At 56.2% G+C, this 20752-nt stretch overlaps 1 protein-coding gene and 1 long non-coding RNA gene across 2 annotated transcripts; one reads left to right on the forward strand and one right to left on the reverse strand.

Moving 5' to 3' along the window:
* Positions 1–2875: 2875 nt before the first annotated feature.
* Positions 2876–3839, reverse strand: LOC119873221. The gene is made up of 2 exons (XR_005364184.1): positions 3397–3839; positions 2876–3107 (listed from the first exon to the last, which is right to left on the reverse strand). It is a non-coding gene; the product is annotated as an uncharacterized LOC119873221 (long non-coding RNA).
* Positions 3840–4327: 488 nt separating this feature from the next.
* On the forward strand, positions 4328–19275 carry ST6GALNAC2 (ST6 N-acetylgalactosaminide alpha-2,6-sialyltransferase 2). Its single transcript, NM_001097559.1, has 9 exons — positions 4328–4468; positions 8943–9003; positions 12117–12291; positions 12850–13018; positions 13293–13431; positions 14889–14992; positions 16759–16842; positions 17947–18046; positions 19108–19275. Exons 1-9 carry the CDS (start codon positions 4344–4346, stop codon positions 19273–19275), a joined length of 1125 nt encoding a protein of 374 aa, NP_001091028.1. The 5' UTR covers positions 4328–4343.
* Positions 19276–20752: the final 1477 nt, after the last annotated feature.

Consider the following 20752-nt stretch of genomic DNA (forward strand, 5'->3'; position numbering starts at 1 on the left):
TGCAAAAACCATTGTAAGCGAGGGACTTCACGGGTACCTGGCTGACTAAGTCCATAGAGCATGTAACTCTTGATCTTGAGGCCATAAGTTTGACCCAGAGGTTACTTAAAAAAAAAAAAAAAAAAAAAAAAAAAAAAAGATGGACTTCAGCATGACAATATGAGGGACTCCACAGACCCAGTCTCCAGTGAAATGTAAAAAGTATAAAAAGACAACCATTTACAGGATCTGGAAGAGGTCCTAAGGGTATATGCAAATGAAGAAACATCTAGTCAAGAAGATGCACTACAATTTTAGAAGACTGTATGATATTTCAGCCCAAACTATTCCCTTTCTCCCTATCTCCACTCCAGATTTGTGCAGCCGAGAAACTCAGAAACCTCTCTCCTCAGTTCCCTGTTGGAGGGTTTCTGAGGTAAGGAGCAGGACGTTAGCATCCGTCATCCTGTACCAGCAACCTGTTGCTGAGGCTAAGTTCTGGGCGAGTGTGGCCAAGAGGTGGCGACTCCCTTCATCTGTTCAGCTCCTGTTCATGGAATGGAGATTCTATGCTGATGTCACGTTGAATGTGGTCGTCCCTGCCCTGGCTCATAAGGTGATGGTTTCACACCAGGAGAGGCAAGGTGCCTCCCATCCTTCACATGCTCAACTCCTAAATCTACCTGGTGCAGCAGGTAACCACAGAGGCATCACTCAGAGAGAAGCACACCGTTGTCCCCACCCTAGCTCCAGAGCCCTGGCTCAGAGATTTGGCAGGGGGACAGAAGCAGGCTATAAGATGCATAGGTAGGTCCGTGGGGTGACTGGGTGGCTGCCTTAGGCTCATGTCATGATCTCAGGGTCCTGGGATCGGGCTCTCTTTCTGCTTGTACTCAATCTCTCCCCACCATTCAAATACATACATACATACATAATTTAAATAAAACATGTAGGTCCTAATCTCTTCTCGAAGGAATTTACTTTATTTGCAAAGGGGGTAGAGAAGTTCAAGCCTAACGGTGCTCTCAAAAACAGTGGAGGTTGTGATGAAAGGGAATTGGGAAAAGATGGGTAGATTTGATGAAGACAGAGGTTCAAGTGTAAGCCAGCTAGTTTGCAGGGGAGAACCAGAGAAAAAGACAGCTGGTTGGAGCCCTCCTGAGTAGGAACACTAAGTTCAGGAGTTACTCCTTCAAATGAGCCAAGCGGGAGTCTACAGAGCAATTTCTGCCCCAGGGCATTATTGTAAACCACAGACCAATCAGATGGCAATTAATGGAGCTTAACATCTGGATAGGGTCAGGGAAAGAGGTGTAGACAGCCCAGCCAACCCAGGGTGACATACTCCAAACCACACTTCCCTACAGGGCAACATCAAAGGTTTAACATTTGGGGGCTGGGTGGAATGAAAGTGACGGGGGAGTGGAGGGAGTTGGGGCTGGGGGAGCTTCCCTAAAATAAGTCAGTCAGTCATTAAACAAACAAATCACAAGCCTGACATGGGGAGTGGGGGTCCAGTACCCAGAGTTGCTACAATATATTATCTAAAATGTTCAATTTCCAACAAAAACATATGAGACAAGCAGAGAAGCAGGAAAGCAGGACTCTGCTCTCACACCGGAAGAAGGGGGCAGCAGGAACTCCCTGGTGACAGTGGCCAGATGTTGGATTTAACAGACAAAGACCTAAAAGTAACCATGAAGACACTGTCAAATTCCAATTCAGAGGCCAAGGTAGCAGGATTAGAATGGAAGATGTCTGCTCCATCGGGGATGATGAAGGCCCCTGGTGGCGTCAAAGGGGACAGTTTTAGGGGTGCAGTAGGTAACCACGGAGGCATCATGGACTCAGAGCAGGAGGGTGGCTGGAGCCAACCAAAGACCGGGAAATGGCAGGTGTAGAGAGTGCGGATGAAGCCAAAGGTGTAGTGGCCTCCGTCTACTCTGGAAGGAGACACTCCCAGCTGCTCTCAGCCAGGCCAGGGCCAGGGCAGCAGGAGGAGGGGACACTGAACAGGCAGATCTCAGAGTGTGAATCCAGGTTGGGGTTTTGCTGGCCAGAAAGCCAGGAACACAGGGGAACCTGGGTTATGATGAGAGAGAAGCTCATAGGTCATAATCTTTCCTGCCTGGACAGAGAAGAAAGCTTCGGGGCTGACGTGCTGGGAGGCACGGAGGGGCAGAGAGGTGGAGGCTGTGTGAGGTCGTTGATGAGGAATGAGAACAGCAGGCGGGCAGATGGGAGGCCTTGGTCTAAGCGGGGCATTAAAGGCATAGGAGGTGGACTGGAGTCATTAACACAGGCGGTGGGAAGCCAACTCCCACCAGGAGGAGCAATCCCACATGCGCACCTCGTAAGGCTGGAGTCCAGACAGGTGGAGGCTGGAGGGTGGTGGGAGCCGAGTATGTAGGTTTAAAAATGAAAAGTTGGAGAAACAATAGTTGGCATTGAATGCCACTTTTTATTTATTTATTTTTAAGATTTCATTTATTTATTCATGAGAGACACAGAGAGGCAGAGACATAGGCAGAGGGAGAAGCAGGCTCCCTGCGAGGAGCCCGCTGCGGGACTCGATCTCAGGACCCCAGGATCACGACCTGAGCCAAAGTCAGACACTCAACCACTGAGCCACCCAGGTGTCCCTTGAATGGCACTTTAGGTCAGATGGACCTAACAGATACATACAGAACATTCCATCCAAAGCCAGTGGAATCCACATTCTTTTCAAGTACACCTTGAACATTCTCCAGGATAGATTACACATTAGGCCACAACACAAGTCTCAGTAAATTCGAAAAGATTGAAAAAAAGAAGAAATGAATAGTGATTCCCGTTTTCTCCATGGAGAGAGGCATTTAGTAGAGAGCAAGCAAGGGTGGGTGTGGGATTCACAGGCTCAGAGAGGGTCCAATGTTTTATTAGCCACTGAAGAAAGGGGAGAAGGTGCTATCAAGGGCTACGTAATATCTACAGGGATTTCGATGACTAAAACCACAAAGATTGGGACGCCTGAGTGGCTCAGTCGTTGGGCACCTGCCTTTGGTTCAGGGCATGATCCTGGGGGTCTGGGATTGAGTCATGCTTCCGGCTCCCTGCAGGGAGCCTGCTCCTCCCTCTGTCTGTGTCTCCTATGAATAAATAAATAAAATATTAAACAAACAAAACACAAAGATTGAAATGAAAGACTTGAAACCATGGATTCTGTGCAGTGCCCGTCAAGAGGGTAGAGGCAAGGTGCAGCTCGCTCTGCCGTGGGTCTTGGAGTGAAGGGAAGAACCAACCCTTTGCCCGGGGCCCTCCTGTGACCCCCAGTTGGTCCCGAGGGTGGGTAGAGGTAGGAGACTGGAGCGGGAATGACCCACTCCTGCCCACAGGCGCAGGCCCCAGCTTCTCAGGATCCCTTGCAGTGGCCGGTACCTGTTGCTGCACCCAGACTTGCTGGCACACCTGAAGAACAGGTGAAGGCAGGACGTTCCTGGAAGGGACGAGTCCCTGTCTCATCCTTGAAGCTCCTGACCGCTGGGCGCTGGGCTGCTTCACAGGCTTTGGAGTCTAAGACCCTGCCGGGGGCCTCCTGAAAATAGGCCGTCCCACCTGGGGCTCACTTCGGCGGAGGGCTCTGCTTCAAGGGCCCGGGGCCGAGCTGCCCCTTCCAAGGGTGCCCTTCCTGGTGATGCCAGAGGCCCTGCGGGGCGGTTCAGGTGGCCTCCCCGCCGCTGAGAGCCCCAGGCTGGCCTGGGTTTGTAAACGGATCGCAAGGCGATTGGGGGCCCTGGCGGCCCAGCACGGCCACCAAAGGAGGAGAGCAACGGTCTCAGCTCCCCACACCCGTCCCAACCCGGCGGCGGCCCTACCTCCCCCGCGCCCTGCCCCCCCCCCCACCTCCACCTCCACCCAGGGTGGCTCCTCCACCCGCCCCGCCCCGCCTCAGCCCGCCTGGAGAACCCGCCCCTCGTCTCCCCCGAACTTCTGCAAGGACCCGAGGTGCCAGGGCCAGGCCGGCAGGTCCTGGGGGTCCTTCCGAGGGGACCGACCCCGCCGTCGCCCCCCCCGCCCACCATCCCCGCAGGTGGCGCAGTCCCCCGGCGCCCCGCCCCCTCCCGGGCACCCCGGACCGCGCGCCTGCCCTCGGCCGCCGCGGGGCGCCCGACCCAAGCCCCCGCCCCCCGCGCCCGCCGCCCGGCGCCCGGAGCAGAGGGACCCGCCCCCGCGGCCCCCGAGGGTGCGGCGAGCCCGGGCAGGAGGGGAGCGGCCGGACGGGGAGGCGCCGCGGGGGGCCGGCGGGGCAGGGCGGGCCGCTCCCGAGTCGGGCCCTGCGCACCGGGGCCTCTCCCCTCCGCCCGGGACGGCGGGGCCGGGGCCGCATGGGGCGCCCGCGCGGCCCGCTCCTGTGGCTGCTGCCGCTGCTCGCGGCTGCCTGCTCGGGGATCCTCGTCGCCCTGTACTGCTCGGCAGCGAGGCCGTACCCGGGGCCCCGGGCCGGAGCCAGGTAGGGGCTGCGGCGCGGTCGGCGGAGAGGGCGCCCCGGGGACGCGCCGGGCACGCGCGGGGCGCCCAGCCCGGGCCCTCGGCCCGCCCGTCGCGCCGGCCTCCCTGGGGCGGCTCGCGGCGGGGACCCGGGGCCGCGGCCCTTTGTCCCGGGAGCTGCCGCCGGGGGCGTCCGGCCGGCCTCCGCCGGGGTCCGGGAGGGGCCGCGCCCTGGGCGCACGGGCGCCTCGCTGCCCCGACCCTCCGGGCCCGGCTGCGTCGTCTGCGTCGGATCAGACAGCCCCGCCCGGTGGGGACCCCTCGCTCTCTGACGTCACAGTTCTCTGACTCTACTTTCGGGGAAGGGGGCGCCCAAGGCTCCCGGTTCCAATTTTGCGGGGATTCTCAGCCCGGCCGCGTCTGCGCCCTCCCCGCGCCCGGCGCCCTGCTCCGGCCCACGCGCCGTGGGCTCTGCGGTCGAGTTTGGTGAGCGCCGTCGGGCCGCGATCCGGCGGAGCGAAGGGCTCCCCGCGCCCCGGGAACCGGAGCAGCCCCCCGCCTCCATCCCGCTCCCCTCCTGGAGCCCCCTCCTGGCCCCGCCCCCTCCCGCTCGCCCGGCGCACCTTCCCTGGTTTGCGCCCGGCCCGGATGAACCTACGAGCCTGAGCCTGCGTTGCCGGCCTTGGTGCCCGCGACGGAAGCAGCCTCACCGGGGTCTGGTCTAGCGCCAGAGAGGCGGACCGAGCGGTGCGACTGGGGCGGCGGCAGCCACCGCCCCCCCGCCCCCAAGGCTCGCCCACCCCCCTTTGGACCGGGCTTTGCCTCCAGAGCGCTTCCCCCCCCCCCCCCCCGCCCCCCGCGCTCCTCCCCAAACCTTGCCCCGGGCGTCGTGGGGTGAAAGCAGAGTTAGTTATCAGTTCTCAGGGAACATTGTCGAAAGACATCTAAAGTTGCAAAACAATAGGACACACAGGCAACTCATTTTGAGCCCAGTCCCTCTAGAACAAAGGGTGCTCCGGCCGCTGGTACCTGGAGTTACATCATCTCCTCATACTCAAAAATTGCCTAAGGCAGGGGCTTAGAGGTTGCGGGTGTTAAGAAAGAGAATCCTTTGTGAGTTTTATGTCGAGGTGTTTTGAAACATATTTAAACATCCTTTGAAAGTACCTAATAAGCTTTAAATACGGGGTTGTTGAACATCCATTATGCTCAACAATGTGTTTAAAGTTCTTTCATCTTTGAAAAAGCGAGTACAGCCCAAGAATGAGTAGAGCCCAAGAACTTGTCCGTTTTCTTGTCCCACTGCTGTTTGCAAGGTGGCTAAACCCCCCCGGGGCAAGCCCGGTGCGCCCTGCTGTTGGACATAGGTATTTGGTGCCTGGAGAGGCTGAGTGGGAGGTGGGATAGTCTAGGGAAGGGGGTGCAGGCTGTGTGACCTCCCCACAGGGGGCGGAAACCGGATGGCCTGGCCACCTGGAGAGTCCTAGAAGGGGTGGGGGCAGCATTGGGACCCCCTCTTACCTCACCTGAAGGCTCTCACTGCAGGTTAGAGAGTGGAAATGCAGCCCAGGATTTAACTCGAGGCATATATCTATACATATATATAAAGGTGGGGGAGGGGGGCAGGAGAGACAGATTAGTGAGGATAGATAATATGGGCTACCAGTTACCTGCCAATGTCCGTTGTCAACTTATTTTGTGAAAGATATTACATCTGAGGGTCACCTGGGTGGCTCAGTCGGTTAAGCGGCTGCCTTTGGCTAGGGTCATGATCTCAGCCCCTTGTCACATCAGGCTCCCTGCTCGTGGGGAGTCTCCTCCCTCTGTAATCTCACTCTCTCTAAAATAAATTTAAAAAAAATTTTTTTAAGATTTATCTATTCATTCATGAGAGACATAATGAGGCAGAGGGAGAAGCAAGCAGGCTCCCTGCAGGACTCCATCCTGGGACTCCAGGATCACCCCCTGAACCCAAGGCAGACGCTCAACCACTGAGCCACCCAGGCATCCCAAATAAAATCTTAAAAAAAAAAAAAGAAAAAGAAAAAGAAAGGACATCTGAGAGCCCAGAATTCCTAAGAATACAATCCAAATGGAGTAGATTTTATTTTATGAGAAATGCACTGCAGTGGTACTTCCTTACCTGCAGTTTGGCTTTCCCAGGTTTCAGTTACCTACCCCCCCCCCCCCCGCCCCATACCCCCCCACCCCATGAAGCCAGGTCTGGCCAAGACTCCTCTCCATCTCATCACCATCTCATTTTGTCGTCTCCCACTGTCACAAGCAGGGGGATATTTACAGAGTAAGACATTCACAGAGACCACACTCTCATTACATTATTATGATTGTCCTGTTTTTTTTTTTTAATTTTTTATTTATTTATGATAGTCACACAGAGAGAGAGAGAGAGAGGCAGAGACACAGGCAGAGGGAGAAGCAGGCTCCATGCACCGGGAGCCCGACGTGGGATTCGATCCCGGGTCTCCAGGATCGCGCCCTGGGCCAAAGGCAGGCGCCAAACCACTGCGCCACCCAGGGATCCCTGATTGTCCTGTTTTATTATTAATTATTGCTGTTAATCTCTTCCAGTGCCTAATTTATAAATCAAACTTTGTCATACGTGTGTCTATAGAGGAAAAAACAGAGCGTGTACAGGGTGCGGTACTATTCACAATTTCAGGCATCCACTGGGGGCCTTGGAGCTTACCCCAAGGATAGGAAAGAACTACCGTACAGTCCTTCTTTCTCCAAAGGCTGGTAAAATTTTTGGGAGGGCCACAGGTGGGCCGGCCCCCTTCCCCGCCCCATCCAGGCTCTCTAGGCAGGTGTGTTTAGAAGCCCTTGGATTCCTAAGAAGGAGGGCTGGGAGAAATCACTGACCACTGAGGGCTGCTCTGAAGATGAGCAGACCTCCCTGAGGCTGGGGTGTTCGGGGCAGCAAAACAGAATGGGGTGGGGGTTGTCCAGCCCCTCCTCTGCAGCTCTGTCCCCCGGGTCTCCAAGCTGCCCAGGCCTGCAGCTATAGCATCTGCTTCTCAAGCCTGGCTCACACTAGAATCATCTGGGGAGGAGGCCTAGACCAGTCAGATCAGAACTGCAGGGGCGGGGCCCTGAGCAGGGGTGTTTTTCAACAGCTCCCAGGCGGTTCTCACGGCTGGAGGCTGAGTACTGGGGTCCCAGTTCCTCTTCAAAGGGGGTCTTGTGCAGAGGAGAACTACAGGATGGGGGGGACCTGCCATCAGAGGGGGAAAGGATCATCCCTGCTCTTTCCCGTCTGTCCCTCGAAGGCCCTATGGGAACCTGAAGTGAGGCAGGTCGCAAGCTCTCTGGTGGCCCAGCTGGTTCCGCATGTCAGAAGCAAGCAACAAGAGGCCTTTGTTTCCTTGCAAATGGCCAGCCCCAACGGTTCCCAAAGCCTGCCCACCTGCTTCCTTGTGGCTGTCAGGGAGAAGGCAGGAGTCTGGGGAAAACCTGACACTCTTTAGAATAAGCAAAGGCCTCCGTTCCTTCTATTTTGTTCGCTCTCATCCCTGATGCAGGGCTTGCCTGGGAGGTGGGAGTAGGGGTGGAGCAGTATCATCGGCTCCTCCCGACTGACCCTCCAGAAGGGACACTGTCCTAGAGTCCTTTCCCTGCTTCCTTTAGATAAGGAGAGCTAGCATTTAGAGGACACTTTTTTAAAAGATTGATTGATGAGAGACAGAGAGAGAGGCAGAGACACAGGCAGAGGGAGAAGCAGGCTCCCCATAAGGAGCCCGATATGGGACTTGATCCTGAATCCTGGGATCAGGCCCTGAGCCAAAGGCAGCCGCTCAACCGCTGAGCCACCCAGGCGTCCCAGGAGGACGCTTTTTGTATGAGATAATAGTCTCTGAACCCTCCCAACAATTGGATATGTGATGTGATTAACAATAATTATTAATCACTTGATTATATCCACTGTCCAGATGTAGACACCAAGGCTCTGAGAAGTCACTTCCCTAAATCCCAGGGTACAAACCTAGGGTGTGAGGCTTCAGACTCACTTATGTAGGAGGAGGCTGCTGGTGAGGAGCCGGGAGCGAGTGGCAGGACAGCCTACCCCACGGAGAAAGGGGACCTCGCCCTGTGGGACCTACCGCCTGCCTCTGGGGCCTTGGCAGGGAGCTCCCTCAGATGGTGGCCGGGGCCTGGCAAGCTTTCCTAGCGTATGTTTTCATGCTTGAACCAGATCTCACCGTTCTGTAAACTCCACATTTCTGCCGCTTGCCATGGGATTTCTTGATTTCTGGGTTTATAGAGCTGAGCAGAACATAATAATGTGATGATATTTTTTTTTCCTATAGAGACAGACATGGGTAAAACTCAGAGCCCCCCCCCCAAAAAAAAAATCAGAGCCCAGTAAGATCAAAGGAATGACATCTTTGACCCTGACAGGCTTTGTCAGCCCCTGGAGCTGAGTCAGAAGTCTCTGGGGGACAGCTCAGACCCCTGCTTTACTTCTACTTCTCCCCCAGGAACACCACATCGTCTCGGGGATTCTTTGGACACAAGGCATCAAATGCTGGAATGAGAAAGGTACAACGGTCAACTATTCTGGCAGTTTCAAGCATCTTCAAGTTAGCGGGGAGGAGAGGAGAAAGATGAACATGTTCTCATGTTCTCATTCTCATGAGACTGCTGGTGGGAACTCTCTGGAACCCCTAAATATGAAATGGTGAGCTGAGCAGCCAGCCAGACCTGGCCACCAGGGTTCCTTGTACCCCAGTAGCAGAGAAGAGGTGTAGCCAGGAGAAAAGTTCTTGGGAAGTCTTGTAAGTTATCCTTAAAAGGCCTGTGAATTTGACATTCTATTCAAAATGTCTTTTTATTTTTTTAAGATTTTATTTTTAAGTATTACACCCGCCATATGGCTTGAACTCATGACCCCAAGGTCAAGAGTCACATATTCTACAGACTGAAACCCTCAAAATGCCTTCTTACTATAAAAGTCACACATTTAAACTACTCTCCATGGAGTAAACAAGCAAACTGGAAAACCCCATGCTTGCCCAGGGGGTTGAGAACCTTCTAGGCCCTGCTCCATAACAAATAGTGCTTCCTCAAGCACGCCACACGTAAGTCACATGGCAACCCTGTCGTGTAGCTTTTATAGATGACCGCAGCGAGGTACAGAGAGGTCAGGTACCTGGTGCAGGGCCACTCTGCGACAAGAGGTGGCATTGGCATTTGAGCCTCTGGTTGGACCCCAGAGTGTGGCTCTCTCTGAACCACAGAGGAATGCTCTGTGTGCTGCCACTGAGCAGGATCGTGATTGGTGTTCTGGATTGATTCGGGTTTAAGAGTTGTGTTCAGTGCCCAAGAGACCAACCCAGGACTTGTTAGCTGAGGCCTTGGGGGAAAAGATTTCACTGCATGTAAAGTGTAGTGACAGCTGAGCTGTTCAGAGACACAGCGAGTAGCCCTGGGCAGGTGAGGAGGGTTGTCTTGAGAACAGAGGCAGGGAGGACAGTGGGCCTGCAGGCCAAAGAGAAGCCTCAAGCATCTCGTGGGTGCTTATAAGTCATCTTCAAGTTTCCTAAAGCCCTGTGTGCACCTTGAGCTGCTTGATGCAAACTGACATATCCCCACTGGGTTAAAAAAAAAAAAAAAGAAAAGATTTGAGGTGGCTTTTGGATACACATAACAAGGCAAAAATATAAAATAGAATCAAATGAAAAAATAACAAAAGGAGAAATAAAGGTAGGAGAGTAAGGTAAGTACATGAAAAGTGTGCCACAAGATATAAGGGATAGGCCATAGATCTGGCTCTGAGCTTCCTAGTGGCCACAGTGATGAAGGAAATTTGCCATTGTGTCCAAGAGATAACAGCAGGCCAACTGCCCAAGTGAAGCACAACCTTTCCCGATACAAAGACTGGAAGAGTTTTTTCCTGGCACCTCTTAAAGGCGGCCCTGGAAAACACCCCAAAGATGAACTGAATAGCAGTGAAATTGGTAATCAGCTCTGCTACAATGCTTGCTTTGAAAATGTGAATTTGTTCCAAGGAGATTGGTATCTTAGGAAACAATTTGAGCATAACACAAACTTTGTGTTTGCTTTCGAGTGACTGTCATTGAGAACAATAGGGGTTTTTTAAAATAATATTTTTTAAAGATTTTTTTGAGAGAGAGAGAGTGAGAGAGAGCATGAGCAGGGGAGGGGCAGAGGGAGAAGTAGACTCCCTGCTGAGAGGTGGGACTTGATCCCAGGACCCCGAGATCATGACCTGAGCCAAAGGCAGATGCTTAGCCGACTGAGCCACCCAGGCGCCCTGAGAACACTAAGGTTAAATGCAGAAAACCACACTCCACCGAAGGGGGCCACAGAGGAGTACACAAAACGCACACGCATGCGCCCTTCAGATGGGCACTTCACTGTGTTATAACCCTCTTTCCACTACTTCACAATAACTCACGAGCTGCCACCCTTCTGATGCCACACGCGAACATCGAGTCTTTTCCAAGGTCAAGGGCCATGTGTGTGTGTAGACCTTCACCGTGGGCTGCATGAAACCGTGCTTCCATCTCTGTGAGGCCCCTCTTTTGTTTTGGGCATCACTGACAAAGCTTTTTGAGTGTTGTGCTGCTCATCCCATTTTCCCAAAAGCCCCGTGGTTTTGCAGAGTGTGATGATCCATAGGGAATGTCATAGCAGAGATGACCGTGTGGCTCTCTCCTGCGTTGTCCTTTGATCAAACCAGAGAGCCCCAGGCAGTGGGAAGGGTAGCCCCAGCCAGCCCCAGCCCAAGGCTGTGCGGGAGTCTGACACTGGGGTTGCAGGCCGATGGGGTTGGAGCCTGTTCAAGCACCTTCCCCTCTTGAGGCCCCTGCATGCACAGGCCCTGTGTTGATTCCTAGGGCTTCTGAAGCAAATTACCACAAACCGGGGTGTTGAAAATACAAGAAACCAATTTTATCCCAGTTCTGGACTCCAGAAATCCAAAATCAGGGGATTGGCTGGGCCACCTTCCAGAGCTTTCTAGGGAAGAATCCTTCCTTGCCTCTCCCAGTTTCTGGAAGCTCCTTGGCTTATGGCCACTCCACTCCAGTCTCTGTGTCTGTCCTTACATGGCTTTATAAGGACACCAGCCACTGGGTTAGGGTCCACCCGAAACCAGTATGACGTCATCTTAATGAATTACATCTGCAAAGACCCTATTCCCAAATGAGATCACATCCTGAGGTTCTGGGCAGACAGAGGTGGTGGGGGACACTCTTCAACCCAGAACAGGTACCACCGAGGAGAAAATGATCGAAATCTTCCCAGCAGCCCGTCCCCCACAAATCTTATGGAGAGGACTGCCAGAGCTAGGGTTTGGATCCAGGCTGATGGATTCTAAAGACCAGGCTGGAATTCCCCACCAAAGGCCAGGCGGGTCTTACCCATTTTGTGGAAAAAAGCCCCCAAATTTCCCTAAGTGCGAAGTGAAGGAGTGAGAGGCCAGAGCCATCAGGCCCTGCATAGCTGGCATCCCGGAGAGAAAGGCCTGGGCGCGGTACGTCCAAAAAGCTCTGCCCCCACCACACTGCTGTGCCACAGGCCAGCTCAGCTGGCAGGTCTGGGAGATCCCAAGTCTGGAGGGAAGGGAAGCTCCCCCCCAGCCACAGCCCCCATAGTGGAGCTCAGTACTCTTATCTTCTGCCCCACAGAACCCGCACTGCCGACGCCCACTTGACCTGGCCATCCAGAGGCACCCCCACTTCCGTGCCCTGTTCGATCTCTCCACTCCAGTGCTGCTATCGGGGAGCCTCTTCACTCAGGAGCTCTGGGACAGCCTGAGCCAGCACAAAGCCCCCTACGGCTGGCAGGGCCTGTCCCACCAAGGTAACCTGCAGCAGCTGCTTCTTGCCCAGGCCTCTGGCCCCAAGAGAATCCCTTCCTGTTGCTCTTAGCCTTGATGTAGGCCCTGCCCTCACAGCATCTTTTGGGGACACCCACCACGCCCAGGCCCATTTCCTTCCAGGAAGGTCTCAGGGCTCGACCCCCTGGGCTGTGTGACTCCCGCCACACCTACCGGCCCCTGCAAGCACCGTGGGGTCAGGGAGACGGGCTTGGGTGCACCCGGCGGCCACTCAGCTGGGGCTGCTGTCCAGAGGTGGCCGACAACAGGAGCTGTGGGGCCTCAGACAGCCCGCCCATGGTCCCCGCTGTGGGACTCCCAACCCTCACGTGCCTCGGATTAGTTTCTTGTGGAACATAGAGGACTCGGTATTCGAATTCTTGGGGTGACTGAGGGTAGAGCCAGACCTCTCCCCCTGCCCTCCAGGCCTCGGAGGGGGGTGTCAGGCCCGTGGCAGGTGGCATGCCAGAAACAGCCTTGGGACAGCTCCGGCCCACACGACAGCCTTCCCCATGGCTCCCCGCCTTGTCTGGCACCCACAGCCATTAACTCCACCCTGAGCCTCCTGAACGGCTCCGAGAGCTCCCAGCTGTTCGCCGCCTCCAGGAAGCCGCTTTCAAGCTGCATTCGGTGCGCGGTGGTGGGGAACGGGGGCATTCTGAACGGTTCCCGCCAGGGTCTGAACATCGACGCCCATGACTACGTGTTCAGGTATGGGCGCAGGGCGGGGTGGGGGGCGGGGGGAGAGCCAGGCCCCCAGCTGCCCTGGGGAGCGGGCCGCAGGGTGACGGGCACCTGCCTGGGCCGCGGCCCGTGTGCAGACAGACCCTGAAGACGGAGCGAGGGGGCCGCGTGCCTGCCAGGAGGGGGCCCCCGGGCCGGATGTCCCCTGAGGTCCGGAGATGTGGGGATGGGCTGGATGGGGACAGGTGGGCGGAACCCCGGGGATGGGCTACACACGCAGCAGGGCTTCTATCTGGACCAGACTCAACGGCGCGGTGATCAAAGGCTTCGAGAAGGATGTGGGCAACAAGACCTCCTTTTACGGTTTCACTGTGAACACGATGAAAAACTCTCTCATCTCCTACTGGAACTTTGGCTTCACCTCCGTGCCGCAAGGACCGGTGAGGCTCCTGATGGGCGTGGCACTGTCACGGGCGGTCAGGGCCACCGTTCCCAGAGGCCCCGTCCGCGGGCGGACCGTGGCCCCCGCCCAGGAGATGGAGAGGCTGGGCTGGGATCCTGGGTGCATGTAAGGAGGGGCGCCCCGGAGTTCCGGGCGGCACAGGACCCCTCTGGAGTAGAGCGTGGGTGGCTGGTGCTCACTGAGCCCGTGGGGTGCCGGGCCCTTTACAGGATGCCACGTCTGCCCCGTTTTAGGAGGAGACTAAGCAAGGCAGCGGCAGGGCCAGGGGCCAGGGCTCAAAGGACTCCCACCCCAGAGCTCACGCTGCACCGGGTGGGGGGAAGGGTGTTTACTGGGTGCCTCCTCCTCTTCCCAGCGGTGGACGTGGTCAGCACAGCTACCCATTTCCAGACGGCAACGTGTCTGTGCAAGGCCACCCCGCAGCTAAGATCATCAAAGTCCAGCCCCCTCTGACCACACCAGCCCTAGGGCTGCCTCCCCCTTCCCTGAGCTGCCTTCCTGACGTGTGCCTTCCTGATCCCACAGCAGCCCGTGAGGGAGGCTGAGGTTCAGAGGCGCAGAGCGGTGCCCAGCTCTCCGGGGAGCAGGACCCAGAATTTGAGGCCGCCTCCTGCCTCCGGCTTCTTTCAGCCACACCCAGTTACCAGAATACTGCTCCTCCCTTCGGGAGCTGTCTGGGTGCCACATGAAGAGGGGAGATCTCGGGATGAGGGCTCTGTGGTGCTTGATAGGACCGGGTTGAGTTTCTAGAAGCTTCCTCCTCTGAGCAGGAAATTCAGGAGTGTCCCAGCCACAGCAGGACCATCCTAGCTCAGGTAGAACCACGCAGTAGGGTTGGTTTCTGGCCACACTACCTGTATGAGTCATCCGTGCGTTAACAAAGGACCCCAGACTTAGCTTCAAACAACAAACATTTCTCATCTTACAGTTTCAGTGGGTCAGGAATTCGGGAACAGTTTAGCAGGGTGGTTTTGGCTCAGGATCTGGGGTGTTTGCCGGGATCAACTGGGACTCTGGGCACTTGAAGGCCTGACGGAGGCCTGAGTCCAGGTGGCCCCTCTCTGGCCACTGGAGTGTCTGCAGGTCCTGGCAGCTCACTTCACCCAGCAGGGTGGGGGGGGGGGGAGTCCCAGGGGGGCAAGGACGCCGCACTGCCTTTTATGGCCTGGTCCCCAAGGTCTCGCACCATCACTTCCACTTCTTTCTATTCATTAGTCGCTCGAGGGGATGGCAAGTAAGCTTCGCCTCCTGAAGAGTACCAAGAGATTCGTGACCACGTATTGAGACCCCCATGGGCTGAGGGTGGGGATTATAGGCAGAAATTCTCCCATTGGGGTGGGTGGCAGGACTGGGTGGAGGGCTGGGCAGGAGCCGGACGTGGTCGTGTTGGGGGAGTGGGGGGACACTGGCTCAGTGTCTCTCTTGCCCCCACAGGACCTGCGCTACATCTTCATCCCCTCGGACATCCGCGATTATGTGATGCTGAGATCGGCCATTCTGGGCGTGCCTGTCCCCGAGGGCCCTGATAAAGGCGACAGGTGAGCAGCCAGGCAGGTGTGGGGTGTGGTAGTGCTGGGCCCACTGTCGGGCAAGGAAAGTGGGTGAGGACAGCAAGAAAATGCCCCACAAAGAGAGTGCTGGGGAATTATGCTCTTTTTCTTTTCCTGCCCCTAGAAAAGCCCAGGTAAGCGTCCTGGTCCCCAGGAACCCGCCCGATGAGGTGGGCTGTGGCCTCGCAGGGCCACTTTTCTGAATGAAGCAGGCAGCCTGGCTCCTCGGCTTCGGGCTGCTGTCCCTCTAAGCAGCGCAGTCCCCCAGCCGGCAGCACGGCCCGGGCTGTCCACTCCCGGCTGTGGGGGCCTGCGGAGCGCACTGTGTCTGGAAGCTAAATGGGGGGCCGGTATCCATGCGGCTCATCCCGGCAGGCACCCTCCTGGGACTGTGCCCACAAAGTGGGAGAGCAGGTGACAGGTGCCCAGTGTCCTACAAGGAGAGAGAACAAAGGACACTCTTTTCTCCCCCACCCTCCTGGGCAGCAGGCCGGTGTCCAGCTCTTTTGAACCATGTCCTGGCCTCGGCCAAACCTCCTCCCCGTGGCACAGAGACAATTTCTTGTCCCAAAGTCGAGTCCTTTAGAAATCCATGCCACCTCTGCAGCCACGAAGACCAACCGTCCTGTCTCAGTGCTCCCGGGACCTGCCACCCCCCCACCCCGCCCCGAGGGCAGATTCTGAGGGCCTGAGGGGTTAAGCCCTCAGAGGCCAGGCCGGGGACTCTGGCCCGGCTGCACCCCACCCCCGCCTTGTGACTAGCCAACAATCGCCATGATGATGCTGCAGCTGGTCATGAGGGTGGGCTTTGTGACCCGGGCGGGACTGGGCTCTTGGGGGGGGCCGGCTCAGAGACATCGATCGGGTGGTCGTAAGCCTCCCCAACACCAATGAGCTCCCCCTCCCATACCCCCAATCCGTCCCCCACCCAGTCCCCCTCCCAGTCCCGGTCCAATAACATCCTCCCTTCCAACCAGCAGCCCTACTCCAGCTCTGGTGGCTCGGCCCCATCTCCGTCCGCCACCCGAGGGTCCTCCCGGCCCCCCTCTCATGCTCCCACCCCGACTGCCTCGCAGCCCTCTTCCCGGGCTTCGTCCCTGGCCCCCAGCCCCCACGTCCAACATGTACCCCGGGGGGCTTCCCAAACCCCTACTCCGCCCACCTCCAAATCTCCTTCCCAATCTGCCTTGAAATCCCTCTCGAGAAACTCCTCCCAGACTCCTCCGGTGCCCCTCGCCAGGTCCCCTTCCCACAGCCCCGCCACCTCGGCCTCCTACATCGGGCCCGTTCGGGGCATCCCCTCCTACATCGCGCCCTATGTGCCCCGCTTCCTGAAGGAGCCCCCCTTCTTCCAGCCCCCGACCGCACCCCTGCCCCAGAACCAGTGCTTCCCCTGCCCCTTCCCCTGCCCGGCCCGGGAGCCGCCTGTCCCCGACTCCCTCTACTTCCCCCTGCTCCCCCCGCCTCCCCACCACCCCCGGGTCAACTGCTCCTACCCCACCCCGCCCGCCCTCTTCACGCCCCCCTCCTCGCTCACCTACACCCCCCCCACCGAGGTCCTGGTGGGCGGGAAGCCGCACGTGGTGCCCACCGTGCTGCCCGCCACCTTCTACACGCCCTTCTCCCGCTACTACGCCCAGCCCCGGCCCTACCGCCCGCACCGCCGCAGGCCCAGCGCCTTCCCCCTCACTTCGCTCCCCAACCTGCCCTACGACACCCCGGGCCGCTCTGTCCACTTCTTTCGTGGGTCCTAGGCCTCAGACCTATTTCGGACCAGAAGCCTCTGCCAGGAAATTCAAGCTACTACATCCGGACTTCATCAGCTACCTGAGGGAGAGGTAGGTGTGCAAGGGGGGGGTTGGGTGCACGAAAGCTCCCCTCCATCACCCCTGCATACCAACCCCCCCCACCGCTGCGGGCCCCTTATGGTCCTACGCTGTAACCTGTGGCGAGAGCGAGTCTGTGTAGAGGCCCGGACACAGGCCGCCCAAGGCGACCTCATCTCACCCCTCCTTTTCTCCCTCAGTCCCTCACCCCTACATGTGTGGCGGGGGCGGGGGGAGGGCAGTGTCCTTTGCCCCTCCCTGGGGACATCCTGGTGGTCACCAGGTAAGTACCAGCAGCAAGCAGAGACAGGGATGCTGTTGAGCATCATACAAGGACCCAGAACGCCCCCACAACAAAGAACGAGCGGGCCCCGAACGTCAACCGTGCCATGGCTGAGAGGCCCTGCTGCGGCCCCGAGGCTGGCATCCCCAGAGAGCAGGTGAAGGGTGGCGAGCCGATCTGGGGAGGCAAACGGGTGTCCGGCACTCACAGCCCCATTCAAGAGAGGTAGAAAGGCTGGCAGGGGCGAGGCGGTGTGTCTGGCGAAGCTTACATGTGAATCCCGGGCCAAGGTCAGGCCTTGGCCACCCGTACAGCGGCCTCACTTTTGGATTTTGAGAGTGTGTGGGCACACTTCTCTCACCAGCGACTCCCGGTCGCAGGGAGGGTCCCTGCCCCTTATGTCCCTCGTAAGGGATTCCTGCTTGGCTAGAGATTGGGGATAGAGAGAAATATGGTCTCAGGCTAAATACATGGGCCACCTGTCCCCTACCCAGGCTGGTTACTGAGCCAGGGGTGAAGACAGGGGTTGCAGAAAGGAAAGGGGAGCCAGGCTGGGTTCAGGCGTCTAGAGGGGGAAGAGGGAAGGATCGTTCCTCTGGTTCTTCTGCACGGGCCTGCTCCTCTTTCTCACCCCACTCTGTTACTCAGACTTTTGCATTTGCTTCATTTAGTTTCTTTCTTCCTGAAGGGGGAATGGCCTACACTAGAAGAGCCAGGAAGTTCTAAAGGGTTTCCCAGCCAATCTGAATTGGTAGCCAGACGGTGTAAGGGCACAACCATCGAGTGAGACCTACACCTCTTTCTTGAGTTTTGATGCCACTTTTCGTCTCCAGGTTTTTGAAATCAAAGTTGATTAACACAAATTTTGGAGACCTATATATGCCTAGTACTGGGGCTCTCATGCTGCTGACGGCTTTGCACACCTGTGACCAGGTAAGAGGCCTTCCCTCTCAGGGGCCCACAGCAGCAGAGGACTGGTGTGGGTGGAACCTAACCTGATCTGGGACAACCCCTACAAGGGGCCTGGGTCACGCTTGGACCTGGGACTCGGCCTCTACCCTGTGGGGGAGTGCCACTCCTGAACTGCGTCCACACGGGCTTTCCAGGGGCCTTCCCAGGACAGGTGTGGGGCCAGTCTTGCTTGCCTCCAGCAGCCACCTGCCTGGGCACCTCTGTCCTTCACCCCTAGGGTATTTAAGGTGCATGTTATTAAATTGTTCTTGTGAAAGGGAATCTCAGCATAAGTGGTCAAGGACATCCTTTTAGGAGTAAATTCTGGAACTGAGCTGGGCAACAGGTTTAGCCTTCCACATACAACCTTTGAAATCACTGCATAAGAATGTTCCCGGTATGGTGCTGCCCACATGATCCCAGCAGGTTAAGAAGCAGTTTTTTTCTTTTTTTTTTTCTTTTTAAGATTTTACTTATGTATTCATGAGAGACACAGAGAGAGAGGCAGAGACATAGGCAGAGGGAGAAGCAGGCTCCCTGCAGGGAGCCTGATGTGGGATTCGATCCCAGGACCCTGGGATCATGCCCTGAGCTGAAGGCAGATGCTCAGAGCCACCCAGGTGGCCCAAAGCAGCCGTCTCTTGACCGTGCTCCTGGTAGAATGAGCCACAAGTAGCCATAGGCTTTTGCCTCCAATTCAAGCTTAATAATGGAGAGCATGGCTTTGATCAGGAATTGGAGAGCTGAGTTTAAAACCCAGCCTGGCCATCACTAGCTCGTGACTGAGGACCTGCTCGGTTACCTCTCTGAGCATTTCCCCATTTTACAAATGGGGATAACACCACAGATTATGTTGAGGCTGAGAGGATGTATTCAAGAGCCCAGTGCCTGCCATTAGGGTGAGCTCCATCTACTGCTTATCTGTATCTTTGACACAGCATCTAAAGAAGGCCGGGGGACCGTGCCGTCCCCGGTTCTTGTCACTTCACACATCTGTTCTCACATAGCTCAGTAAATGCCAATTCTTGACTATCCTTGTCCAGGTTAGTGCCTATGGATTCATCACAAGCAACTACTGGAAATTTTCTGACCACTATTTCGAGCGAGTTAAGAAGCCACTGATATTCTATGTCAACCACGACCTGTCCCTGGAAGCCTCCCTGTGGAGGGACCTGCACAAGGCCGGCATCCTTCAACTGTACCAGCGCTGACCCTGAAGTACCCACATCCTCTGTTCAATCAGAGCCACGGCCCCTCATGTGGCCAAAGCTGCATCTGGTCTTTTTAGCCTCCGAAAAGGGCTCCAGCCCTCCTCCACCCACTTCTTCTCTAGAGAACATTAGGAGATGGATTTGTGACCGTCATTGCAGCCTGTTCATTGTGAGACACCCCATCTTATTCTTGGGTTTCTCTGAGAAAACTCCCCGCTGGGTTGGAGACAGACCTCCCAACCTTGGTGAAGACAAAAGACTGCTCTGCTGGACGTTTCAAAACTGAAGGTAACACAAGATGACACTGTGACCCTCGCCAGCAAAGGCCAGACATTCTTCAAAGGGAAGTATCTCAAAGCCAGCAATTGGTACTGAAGCTTAGGACATTGGTAGAGTGACTGAAGGCATCTCCACTGACCAGGGTCAAGCAGCAGTATAGGCAAACACACTCCCCAGCCAGACCCTCCCATGAGCATGGCAAGCTCACAGCACCTCCAGAGCGATTTCACTCTAAAACATGCCTGAACCACCTGAGGACATGACCACCTTCCTTCTGCCCCATGATAGTGGGAGTGCAAAAGGCAGATTGTAATTTGAACTAGGTACTCGCATAAATGATGGGATGACCATTGTGTCTTTTTTGCGTGTTGGGGGCGCCGGGGGTAGTAGGCAGGGGAGGTATACCACGGAGTGTTTAGCATGCACATCACTCAGAAAATTCAAGCCCCATGGGCAAGCCCTGGTATTTTGACAGAGGTCAACTGCACAGAAGGCTGCCTAAGTCCCACTGGAGATGTATTACCACCTTACCACCGAAAGGATGACATCACGGCTCCGGTAAATCTGGATTTAGTGGATAAGCAGTTTCATTTTAGACAGAGCACATGGGCTTCTATTGGAAGGGTAAGGCTCAACTAACCCAAGTTATCACCACATAGCCCTTAAGCCCTGGGATTTACTGGCCTGATGACTAGTAGCCTGACAGTCTGACCTAGTACACTGTGCAAGCCTCAGGGGTTGGGTGGAGGGGGTCTCTACTGGGCTGGCTGGCAAGGGCCTTCCCAAGGGGACACGAATCACCACTAGCCAATCCACCAAAGCCCACGACATGGCCTCTGGCTCTGGGGTTTTGAAAGGCAGATCCTATCAGCATATTTAACAAGAGGGATGAATTTTGTCACCAGAATCAAAATTCTACTTTAGAAATTCAGGTGTGATACGGAGACCTGGGCTTTCACGACTACACAGCTACTTGAAAGCACCGATTCCTGCAGCTGGTGAGCAGTTTAGACGGAGAGGAGCAGGGGGCAGGTCAGGTACTGCAGGAGGCCAAGGCCTCTCCCTTTAGCTTGGCAACATCAAACTGTCCCTTGGTCTCAATGACAGCAGTGTCCCAAGTAGGTTTCTTTGCCTAGTACTGGTCCAAAAAGAACACTGTGGGAAACACGGTACTGCGTGTCTGTCCACTTGGCCATCT

The sequence above is a fragment of the Canis lupus genome, chromosome 9 (genome assembly GCF_011100685.1).
Source record: "Canis lupus familiaris isolate Mischka breed German Shepherd chromosome 9, alternate assembly UU_Cfam_GSD_1.0, whole genome shotgun sequence".
NCBI lineage: Eukaryota > Metazoa > Chordata > Mammalia > Carnivora > Canidae > Canis > Canis lupus.